Below are 12500 nucleotides of genomic sequence, written 5' to 3' on the forward strand. Positions count from 1 at the left end.
GTGTGTGTGTGTGAGAGAGAGCCAGCGTAGTTGTGGGTTTGAGGTTGAGCGATGGCCAGTGGACGTGGGGTTCAGGGTTAAAGGAAGCAGGTCTAACGTTAAAGGATCTGTGTTCTGTGTTGTTATTCTTTGATGCAGAAGAAGAGAAGACGTCTCTCCCTGAGTTGGAGCAAGCTCATCTTCCTGTCATATCATCATCAGAGTGCAGATAAAACAATAAAAGACTGAAAGACAAAGCAGCAGGACTGCACAGGCTGAGCAGCAGAGGAATTAGCAGAAGTGGTGAGCAGCAGAAGTGGTGAGCACCAGAGGAAGTAGCAGAAGTGAGCAGCAGAGGAAGTAGCAGAAGTGGTGAGCACCAGAGGAAGTAGAGGAAGTGGTGAGCAGCAGAGGAAGTAGAGGAAGTGGTGAGCAGCAGAGGAAGTAGAGGAAGTGGTGAGCAGCAGAGGAAGTAGAGAAAGTGGTGAGCAGCAGAGGAAGTAGAGAAAGTGGTGAGCAGCAGAGGAAGTAGAGGAAGTGCTGAGCAGCAGAGGAAGTAGAGGAAGTGGTGAACAGAACACAGCGTTACACGTGGTGTAGAATCATATTCCTATCGGAGACCAGAGAGAGGAGACTAACCCAGCTCTCTCGGAACCATGGAAAGATGGAGGAAGAAAGGAAGGCAGTGGTTCTGCTGGACTACATTATTCTTCATTGAACTTTGAAACTCATCCCATCTCTTTCTCCCTTCCCCCTCTCCTGACTGGACTTCAGATGGGATAGTGTCCCTAATTCCTATTATCTCTTTCTCGACACTAAAGCGGTACGGAATATTTGCACAGTCAGACCAGACACAGGGGCTATATACATAGATCCTGTGTTTTTCTATTCCATAGTGATGAGACTGGATCATTGATCCTTAGTTATGTTTACTGAAGTGGAATTCAGAATCAGAACTCCCATTTTATACCTTATTAGTTATGTCTTTCTTACTCTGAGGACCGACCTTGTCACTTTGGCTGTTGTGCTAACTAACCATTGTTTCCCCTATGTTTTAGGGTAGAGCAGTGCTGTTGTAATATAGAAATGTGAGAAGGTTTTTTACTTTGCTGGTCCTGTCTAAAATATTAGTATGTATTTTTTTTTTTAACTAAGGAAGCTAGGGCACTTTGTTGTAAAGAAATGTTATATAGTTGTTCTGTTTGTTTTGGGCAGTTTAAAGTGAAATACACCTTTACTAGTTATTATTGTCAGGGCTTCATAAAGTCATCTTTTATATAATAGAAATTGGTGTTGATGTTTTTATTATAAATTCTTTATCTAGAGATATTGCCTCGGCACTATGTTTCTATAAGATAAATGTAATGCAGGCAAGGAAATAATGTGGAAAATGTTGTCTTTCAGTTTGAGTTAAAGAATATTGGCGACTTGCATGCATAGCTAGTTCACAATGTATTACTAATACACATCACATCACATCCACATCGTGGACACAATGAGCAGTTGTTGTCAAGGTAGCACTCACATCTGTAGCCATGAAATACTATGAAAGGCTGGTCATGGCTCACATGAACACCATCATCCCAGATACCCTGGACCCACTCCAATTCTCATACCGCCCCAATAGATTCACAAATGACGCTATCTCTATTGCACTCCACACTGCCCTCTCACACCCGGACAAGAGGAATACCTATGTGAGAATGCTGTTCATTGACTACAGCTCAGCATTCAACACCATAGTACCCTCCAAGCTCAGGTCCCTGGGACTGAACACCTCCCTCTGCAACTGGATCCTGGACTTCCTGACGGGCCGCCCGCAGGTGGTGAGGGTAGGCAACAACACATCCGCCACACTGACCCTCAACACGGGGGCTCCTCAGGGTGCGTGCTTAGTCCCCTCCTGTACTTCCTATTCACCCACGACTGTGGCTACGCACGACTCCAACAACATCATCAAGTTTGCTGATGACATGACGGGGGTAGGCCTGATCACCGACGACGATGAAACAACCTATAGGGAGGAGCTCAGTGACCTGGCAGTGTGGTGCCAGGCCAACAACCTCTCCCTCATCGTCAGCAAGACAAAGGAGCTGATCGTGGACTACAGGAAACTAAGGGCCAAGCACACCCCCATCCATATTGACAAGGCTGTAGTGGAGTGGGTCGAGAGCTTCAAGTTTCTCTGTGTCCACATCACTAAGGAATTAACACCAACAGTCATCCACACACACCAACACAGTCTTGAAGAAGGCACGACAACGCCTCTTGCCCCTCAGGAGACTGAAAAGATTTGGCATGGGCCCTCAGATCCTCAAAAGGTTCCACAGCTGCACCATTGAGAGCATCTTGACTGGCTGCATCACCGCAAGGCACTACAGATGGTAGTGCGTATCGCACAGTACATCACTGGGGCCGAGCACGCTGCCATCCAGGACCTCTATACCAGGCGGTGTCAGAAGAAGGCCCTACAAATTGTCAAGGACTCCAGCTACCCAGCTACCAGCATAGACTCTGATACCACATGACAAGCGGTACTGATGCACCATGTCTAGAACCAACAGGGCCCTGAACAGCTTCTACCCTCAAGCCATAAGACTGAAAAATAGTTGTTCTGGGTAGCTATTGGTTAACTATTTAACTATTTGCATTTACCATTTTTGCACTAAGTCTTTTTACTCACCACATATGTTGCTGTTACTGTTTATTATCTATCCTGTTGCCTAGTTACTTTATCCCTACCTATATGTACATACAGTGTATATGTAACGGATGTGAAATGGCTAGCTAGTTAGCGGGTACGCGCTACTAGCATTTCAATCAGTTACGTCACTTGCTCTGAGACTTAAGTAGGGTTTCCCCTTGCTCTGCAAGGGCCGCGGCTTTTGTGGAGCGATGGGTAACGACGCTTCGTGGGTGTCAGTTGTTGATGTGTGCAGAGGGTCCCTGGTTCGCGCCCGTGTCGGGGCGAGGGGACGGTCTAAAGTTATACTGTTACATTGATGCTGTTGACCCGGATCACTGGTTGCTGCGGAAAAGGAGGAGGTTGAAAGGGGGGTGAGTGTAAAGGATGTGAAATGGCTAGCTAGTTAGCGGGTACGCGCTACTAGCATTTCAATCAGTTACGTCACTTGCTCTGAGACTTAAGTAGGGTTTCCCCTTGCTCTGCAAGGGCCGCGGCTTTTGTGGAGCGATGGGTAACGACGCTTCGTGGGTGTCAGTTGTTGATGTGTGCAGAGGGTCCCTGGTTCGCGCCCGTGTCGGGGCGAGGGGACGGTTTAAAGTTATACTGTTACATATATACCTCAATTACCTCGTACCCCTGCATATCAACTCGAACTCATATTAGTTTTCTATTATTTCTCTTTTTGTCCTCTCTGCATTGTTGGGAAGGGCCTTTAAGTAAGCATTTCACTTGTTAGTATACACCGGTTGTTTACCAAGCATGTGACAAATAACATTTTATTTGATTGTCTTTCAAATACATTGTTACAATTATTGGTTAGCTAGCTAGCGAATTTTAGCCATATTATCAATGACACGAAATCAATCAAAACATCCTCAAAACAAGACATGGTATCAATAACAAGATAAAAACCAGCTGAAACGAGCCAACTATGATTCCCCACATGACAGCTTCTCGTCATTGTTGCTAGCTATCTGACCGTTCAGAATCATAACGCACAGAATCCGGCCCCATCGATGCGCGTGCATTATTTTCGCGACATTGTCAGCCAGCCTGTCTATCCTTGACCAAATGAAAAATGATAATTACAAGTGTTAAGAATTGTGTTCCGGGTAAGACGATTTGAACTTTTTGGCCTTCCGTATGAATAGGCCTATTTTAGCACCATGGACCGCACCATTATCGCATATCGCCATCACCAGCACGTTGGAAAGCGCCTGAAGTCTCTTCTAGCGAACTTCCCACTTCACCAGCAGGTAGGTCTATTGGCGCCACTACCAGTACTTCCATATTGAAGTTATTTTGGACCATTCTGATGAAAATTTTCTGTGGAACTCAGCCAGACACTCTATATAGACACGAGCATGAGAAATGACGGTGTATTGCAATTAGTCATTTTCAGACGAACGGCTTTCTAACATTAAAACAACAACGTACAAAACAGCACACTTTTTTCCATCAACATAAATTTAATAAGGTAGTGAAAGTACATAAACAAAGTAATGAAGTACAGTAAAATGCAAGTTATGATGATGCCAGATGTAGGATGAGCAGATTTTTCAAAGCCAACTTAAGCACCATCGTCATGTAGTCAGGAAAGGCCATAAATCAGTAAGAACTGCTCTAGAATGTATGAGAAGTTATACATGGGACATGTGGACTGTTATCACAGTTTTCAGACATTTTTACCAACTAAAAAATAACAATATTGGTGTAGCACTAGTTAATCATGCAATTTACTTTAGTAAACCTTCTGAAACACAGACAAAATATACTTAAATAAGTAGAACTCGATACATCTCTGTCCAGCAATGTCATGAAGCCTGGAAAGTAATTTCTACTCTCTGAATGTGAGATCCCTATCAAAAATAATATGCAGATTTTGTATTTTCTTAATATATCTAAAGTGCAAGTATTTCTCCATTTTATTCAATGCTTTCTGTAAGTATAAAATACAAAGGAAAAAAACAGCAATATGCTTTTCCTGTTTATACTGTATGTTAGATTTTTCTGAAAGGATCATCATATTTAACAAACCATATATATATATATATATATACACACACACACACGCACACCACAGATAAAATATTTTGAAAGGTACAACATATAATATAGGGTTGATAAACGGGTAGTTAGACCATACGGTGACATGGGATATGTTCATTGTGCATTGACCCCCTTCCTCCCCATTGACTTTTATAGCCCCTTTTCCCAATGTCTCGTCCCTGTACATAACAGTAGCCTATACAGTCTGCATACATGAAGGATTCTGCATTGGTATGTGCAAAACAGAATGCGTGCTGAGCTAGTAATGGTCAAGATGACTGTTGGTTTCACAAACAAGATTGTGATTGGCCTTGCCCATATTATAGACTTTGTCTGTGTGTGATTGGTCTGAACTTGAAGTCCCAGTGAAACGTCATAGTGACAATAGAACACTGAAACTAGATCAGGTGAACTGAAGAAAACAAACATCAGATGAACAGATCTTTAAACAGCTTGGTAGAATGAATGGAAGTTAGTTTAGTCTGTTTTGGAATTCTACTGGGAGAGATAACAGAAGACCAAACCTCCAAAGGGACTGGTAGAGGTTGTTACCATGGTCATGCAGCTGTTGTTTAGATCACTGGTCAGAAAATACACATTCCCACTGTTAAGTACAAATAAGAAGAACAAAGCACCTCTAATAGGTCATCAATTCTAAGACATCTCTCTCTGATGCAAACCGCACAAGCACCATCACCACCACCAATGTTACACTGAACTGAACTAGCCATGCTGCTGCACAGTTTCAATCAACCCATTGCAGGTTTTGATTATCGGACAAAAACACATGGCGTCCATTTTGTGCACCATTGATTAACTGTGCAATGTGAGCAACATGGTAAAGTCATCCACTCTGGACGGTAGCAGTTGGTTCTGACCCCAACACTGTGCTGTACCTTTATAATAGGCAGTGTTCTAGAATCTACTACACAGAACCACTCCACTCCGGAACCAGAACGTACCCAATAGCACCTTGTGAACTGACAAAAAAAGTATCACTTTTGTTTAATATTTTTCAAAAATGTGTGCGTTTTACAGAGCGAGGCATACAAACATAAAATGTGAGCTGAATGAGTTAGAATTAGTATGTCTAGGATTGGCAAGTAAGAGTGTTGAAAAAGGTGGATTGAATTTCCAGTCTTCATGTCTCGCATTTAAGGCTTGAATTCAATCAAGCCTGTACTGTGTAGAAATAGCATTTGGTCTTTCACAGCATTAGTGCCGTATTGACTGAATTCTGGCCTCAAATGTGCTTTATGTGACAATGTAGCAGATAAACTGTGGATTTTACTCTATGCAAGGGATCTCTGACATTCTGGGGCAGTGTTAGGGAATATAATATTCTCCAGAAGAGGAGAGAAACCCAGTGTAGCTGTAATGCTGGCCTAGTAAAGGGCCATATAATATGGGGCCCCACATAGGGACCCATGCATCTTGAGGCCTCGTTCTTACACTTGTAACTCCGACCAAATCCAAATGGCAGGTGGAATTATAGCAGACCTACTACTGCTCAGTCTGTCTTCAACATCATGCCAGTCGGTCTGATGGCAGTACAGTAGAGTAGGTTTAGATCTAATAAACTAATCCAAGCCACCCAGTGATACTCTAAATATGGCTACTAATGGTTAACCTAGCTGGCTGATTGTTAATCATCGCTTAAAGAAATCCTCTATGGCATTGTTTACTGCTGAACTAAGAGAAAGGGATGCTGGGTAACTGTCAGAATGATTCGTCTTCACTCCAGGCAGAATGGTTGGTCACTTCATCGTCAGGGCAACCCCCTCTGTCATCGTGTCAATTTGTTGACATTGTGTAATGTTCGTTTAACTTTTCTCCTTCTATCCAAGTAAAACAAAAGTTTCAAGATACTATTCAATTAAATTATAAGACACAGAAGGGGGAAGACTGTGCCTTTAACGCTGACTTGAAGATGAGATAAGCTATCTGATTTGTGAGGGGGAAGTAGCTATGTCTCTGTAGCGATTCTGTGGAAAGAGACACAGCAGAAACGTGCCTACACTCACTGAAACACAGTGGGTTACTGTATATGAACGTGATGGGAAATCTCACACACTAGTTTGACATCTTTTCACTTAAGTGCAGAGAAAGACTTCACATTTCCATAATAATGCAGAATTCAGCCTCATGCTTTACAAATATCAAACATATATTTGTATCTTTTTTTTGTCTATACGACATACAATGCCACGATTGGCACGTACAATATTGCACACTATAATGTAATGTCCTCACAGTCTGTCATCACACTGTGTAGCGGGAGACTGCTGCTCAGACAACATCATGTGGAGAGTAACATTGAGAAATCAAATAACGCAAGGTGACAAATTAGACCGGCTAGCCCGGTCTAGTTTGGATTATATTGGGGCTGTAGCACCATAGAAAGATACTGCCTTGGCCTTTTGGCCTACATCCAAAAACCTCACAAGGGACTCTTAGGGCATTCATCCATCATCCGTCTCCATCTCATCCCCACTGACTGACTACTGTACACGTCCAGTTACAACCCATCTTATTTTACATGGTGCAAGAGGTGGACAGACTCAACGCCACATCTCTGATGACTATCCATGCTCACATTAGAAGTGCTGCTGCTGTTGCTGTTCTAGAAGCCATTCTCTGCTCTCCTGCCTGTGGAGGGAGACAGGCTACAGAAAAGGGCCTCTGGTTTGGCTAGTTAGTGTTGACCAATAGCCATACTGCAGTACAGTACTCATCAATGAAAACATACAGTGGTCGAGAGAGATATCATTAACATCGACCCCAATGTGAAACACGTAAACGAGTGGAGTGTATAAGGCACCAGGTTGTTCTGACGTCAGAGAGGATGCGCCCTCGCGGCTCAGCATGCATGTAGCCGCGCGCTGATGCGTCTTTTTTACGCGTCTCGCGCTCCCATCACCGGTTGAGCATCTCGTTTTACACCCCATTCCGCCCCCCGCCCCCCCAAAAAGAAAACTCGCCCACAGAAAACGTGGGCATTTTAGGATTTAAATACAGCTGATTCACAAAATCATAATTAGTATATCTAGGTTAGCACTTTTTTCATCTAACCATTGGTCCAAATTTGAATGGACATGGTGCAAAGGGGTAGATATTCAATAGTAAAGATGATTTTAGCCCATTTAGGCCTATATAGAAGCGCAGTATTTAGACACTCCTCTTCATTTATAAAGACTCCATAATGAAGGCCTATGACATGATAGAAACGAGTTATAGCTACATTTTCGATCAAATAAAACACTATTACTTTCTCAAATGCCTTTTAAAAATAGGTGTAGGCATATTGGCAGATGTGTCTGTTTCAGCCTGTGCGCTGCGTTCTGCAGTACACATTAATGGATAGCGCTCTCATTTTTATTTCCTGCGTACCTTATAATAATAAACTACATCTGATTTCATATTTTGGTTTGGTAAAGTAATTTATATATATTCTCTTTGTGCTGATGTCAAATGTTTCTTCAAATGGAGATCGTCGTAATTTCCATGTAGGCTTACACCCCGGGTTTTATTTTGTATTTTTTTAATTTGCACTTTGGAAACCTTTTCGAAATAGCATGGACGTGTGCAAAATCGGGTTGTTTGTTTGTTAGAGGAATAAACACTCTGTTCATTGTCATTTAAATCAAGTAGGAAACAGTTCATATTTTACAGTTGAAACAGTTATTGTTAGCAGCGGCTTACTGTTAAAATGGTTGGTAAGTGGGTGACATCCAGCAATGAGCGACGAGACAGTACTGCCAATCTGACTGTGAAGGTTGTGTGTGGGGTGCTTCCCTTGGAATTCTCTCTTTATATTTTATAGTAAAAGTCTGATTATAAAGTCTGTTTGTTGTTATTTATTTATTTCTGCTCAAGCCGGTAATCCGTCAATCATCGTCCCCGTCGTCACCATGTTGGCCCTCCGGTAGGAGTTCGGAGGCCCGTTTCTCTCTACTCCGCTCCTGGATCTTTCTCATCTCCTCGGCATATTTACAGAACGTGTTGCCGAATTTGGACCACACTTTGCACGGAACAGTGATGGAGTTCCGGTAGGTAGGCTTCACCTCGCTGACCCGCATGAACACTCCATACTTGTTGGAACCCACGTCGAAGAAAAAGCGCTTGTTGTCAACAGTCAAGGAGGTGCCCTCGGGTAGTTCGGCTGGATCCTCATCCATACCGTAATCATCGATGAGTTTGGCTAAAGCATCACGGAACTCGATAAGTCCCTGCGCTGGAAGCGCGATTGTCTGGCCTTGTGCGCTTCCCAATCCGGGCCCCCGATTAACGGTTTGACGGATCCTGAGGAACCGCCCCCTCTGGTTCTCTTTCAGATCCATGTAATATTTGCGATTCTCTCGCACTAGAAATTCGCTCTTGAGGGCTCGCCGGGGCTCATCCTGCACTATGTCCGGGTTGCTCGGGCCCAGTTGGGCGTAATGTTCGATGAAGTCCCCGAGATAGTCGCGGAACTCCACTGCCACTGACATAGAAAGAGTGAGGCGGCTCTTGTTTCCCCCAGCTCCGACCTCGGCTATCTTTAGGAAGCGGCCTTTTGCATTCTGCTTCACATCTAGGTAGAAGCGCTTATTCTGGATGTCGACTCGCTTCGATGCGAGCTCCTCTGTGTCGTGTTGGAGTCTTGCCGCGGCGCCCATCGCGCCCGGGGGCAGCGAGCCGGGGCCTGTGGCCAGCCCTCCGTGGTCACTGCCACTGTCTCTGTCCGCCATGATGCTGCCTCCCTGCTTACCTTCCACGGTCTCCCTCAGCCTGCTGCAACCTCGAATACCCGTCAACCACTCCGCCGATATCGCGAGAGCTCTACGCTTTAGAAAGGAAATGAAAGTAGCCTACTGTAGTTTTGGAGAGGGGTGTGTTCAAGATATACAAGTTTGCGCCTAAACTGTGCAGCAGCTGCATATAGTCCTTCATAATGTGTGATAATGTGTGATGCTTCATTATAATGTCCCTGATTTCCATTTCCTATTAGTAATATAACATCCTCATATTACACAAAATATCAAAAATGGTCATCATCTGTCATGAGAGAAACGGGTGTTTCGCCTGCGTCTGTAGCATCTAACAAATTCCTCGAATGAAACACTAGCCCACCCATGTGTTGAACATAGAAGAGACAGACAATACAAATGTGTATTTTATTGACGTACATGTACAGCATGGTGGATAAAATGAGATAAAATAGTCTAATTAACTGATAACTGTTTATTTGTCTCTTTATGAGATAATTGACTCAGACGTGTTGAAGGAGTGATTTGATTGAGGATGAAAACAGAGCGTCAAAAGGAAATAGAATTTGATGACAGATGGGAATAATTAAAACAAATTTRGTCTATATAATGTGATCTGTAATATCATGAGGTAAAATCAGTCAAATATCCTTAGTATGATCAGAAATCACCGTATGATCACTTCTCTACGGGTGACTGATATAATCTTTCTGACGCCGTTTCAGCACCACAGACAGCGCACGTTTTCTGACCTCTAAGCAAGGACATCTAGCTTGCGCTCTGAATGCGCGAGCGGGGGAATCTTGAACGAATTAAGTGATTGATTGATGGGGTGGGGGGCGTCTGGTAGAGGGAGGAAAATACCACCACCATGAAGCTGTGTATGACATAGTGTATCTTGTATATGTGTATGACATAGCCATCTTTCGTCACTCTGTTGGCGGTTTGAGAAGAGAAAAAGCACACATTTTACATGCATCCGGCTATCCACATGTGGCTTCCCCATTACTTCAATGCTGGTAATCGATATTCTCACATGTGGCCACACGCCGAGCCACTCGGCCACCACATTACTCATTTTCTTTTGGTGCAAAAATCTCCAGCCCTGTATGAACATGCCCGCAGGACCCGGTGCCTTTCAATAGGTGGGGCGGCTATTGGGTATCCTTCCGTGGGGGTTGCCTGCTTGGCTTTGGCTGCATAGTAACCAGTGGTTTGGCCAGATTAGACAGAAAGAGGGGTCTTTGCCGTGCAATAGGAACACAGGGCTACTGGAACCATTGATATTTTCGCAGCGTTAGTCATCGCACTAGCCGCAGTGTAGCCTTGTCTCTATACTTACTCTCTGAATCGCCAGCCCTGTGGTTCAGTACGCACTCCTCTAAGCGCTGGGTTTGGTGGATCTTTTTAAACTGAACCGTGACCGAACCATATGCTGTTGCTATCATGGTTGCCCGTGGTTCTGACTCAAGGCGGTTTCATTGACCCGTGGTCAGTGGTTTGAGGTGAGAGGTGTTGGGTGCGCGGCTCCGGTCATTAGTGTGTTTGCGCAGGAAGTGGTAGCAGACGCCAGTGGCCGGGCAGGTGATGTTTGCTCACGTAAGCCGCTCGTGTTTGAGGGGTGCAGGGGACGAGGCTGGAGGGAGCGCGCTGTGGCTTTTCCTAACCGGATAACCAGATAACAGCTATCTTCTGTCCTCTTCGTTTTACTGAAAAGTAATCCGATTTCTACATTTCTGAAGGTGGATCAAAAAGCCCGACCTTGTGTGTGTCTGGCTGTGTGTATTTGTGCTTTTCTGTTGGCGAAATCTAACATTCGTTTTCCGTTATAGAGAGCCAATGCGCCCACCCATGCAATGACATTTGCTGGAGAGAGAGGATAAACTATAGAGGCTTCATGCAGAACCTCTGGTTTCGAGTAGAGGGTAATTTACGAGTCTTGTTTTGCGTTTCAAGAGAAAATAATAGGTTTGAAGGAGGATGCAGCAACCACATTTTTAACCATGCAGAACCGGGCCGTTTCCGGTTCTTAGGCTAGTGTGTCCCCATCTGAAACCGTATGGGGAAAGCGGCAGACACAGATGGCATGGACACTTATGCAAGGTCTGCCGCTCTGCCCTGCTATCGGAGCCTATTCGCAGTCTCCCACTTCAACCCCGCTCCGTCATCCGCGCCCCTCAGCCGCCCCAGCACTGCAGCAACGGAGCCACGGCCGACGGCATGAGGCTTGATCCGGTCCATTTCTCCATGCTGGTCATTGGGGTTTCTTTCGCCTGTTACGCCCCGAGTCTCAATTCCCTCCAGGACCAGGCGTACCGATCCGCCGTGGTCATCGAGGGCGAGGTGCGCTCCTCACCGGAAAACGTCTCTCGGGACCCGTACAGTGTGAATGTCAAAGTGCTAGACGTATGGCCCGTGAACAGCGGCGGACTCGAGCGGGAGCAGCTCGTGACCGTCGGGGACTTCGGTTCCGAGGCCCCGTGCACTACTGTAGAGGAGAACCACAGATATATATTTTTCATGGACCCAACAGGCGAGCCTTTAGTATTCAAGGCATCGTTTGCTCCGCTGGACGCCAGCGGAACGGACCTGAAGAAGGATGTGGAGAGCGTGTTGTGTGAGGACTGCGGTAAGTTTAGCTTTTATTGGACGCTTCAGGGCCGCACGCTAATACCCCGGTGATATAAGGAGTCTTTGGTCTCCCTGTGAGCGCGTATCGGTGATTGACACAGTTCAAATCTCCATGCCCTGGTGACACATAACTAAGACGGCTCGTTTTTTTCCCAGGACATGCATGGATGTGTGAGACAGATATCCTAGAGACTGTAGTACATTTGGCTATAGGTGAGAGTGATGTAGAATAGGCAATACTGGTGACGAGTGAGACGATCAAATCAAATGTATTTATATAGCCCTTCTTACATCAGCTGATATCTCAAAGTGCTGTACAGAAACCCAGCCTAAAACCCCAAACAGCAAACAATGCAGGTGTAGAAGCATGCTCCCGCTCGAAGCACGATTGCCATGTACAAAGCACA

The 12500-nt window shown here is 44.9% G+C and overlaps 3 protein-coding genes across 3 annotated transcripts in view; 1 reads left to right on the forward strand and 2 right to left on the reverse strand.

The window, feature by feature from the left end:
- LOC111967249 (cathepsin F) overlaps positions 1-12500 on the reverse strand; it is a 110371-nt gene continuing 97871 nt past the window's right edge. Inside the window, exon 14 of the mRNA XM_070444682.1 lies at positions 1-20. The gene's annotated coding sequence lies outside the window, so the exon portion shown is untranslated. The remainder of the gene's footprint in view (positions 21-12500) is intronic.
- On the reverse strand, positions 5861-9508 carry LOC111967247 (transcriptional activator protein Pur-alpha). The gene has a single exon (XM_023992130.2). The coding sequence runs from the start codon at positions 9442-9444 to the stop codon at positions 8602-8604; it is 843 nt and encodes a 280-aa protein (XP_023847898.1). The 5' UTR covers positions 9445-9508; the 3' UTR covers positions 5861-8601.
- LOC111967248 (pro-neuregulin-2, membrane-bound isoform-like) overlaps positions 10737-12500 on the forward strand; it is a 37904-nt gene continuing 36140 nt past the window's right edge. Inside the window, exon 1 of the mRNA XM_023992131.2 lies at positions 10737-12091. Coding sequence (XP_023847899.1) covers positions 11683-12091 — 409 coding nt within the window. The 5' untranslated portion in view covers positions 10737-11682. The remainder of the gene's footprint in view (positions 12092-12500) is intronic.

The sequence above is a fragment of the Salvelinus sp. IW2-2015 genome, linkage group LG8, assembly GCF_002910315.2.
Source record: "Salvelinus sp. IW2-2015 linkage group LG8, ASM291031v2, whole genome shotgun sequence".
Taxonomy (NCBI): Eukaryota; Metazoa; Chordata; class Actinopteri; order Salmoniformes; family Salmonidae; genus Salvelinus; species Salvelinus sp. IW2-2015.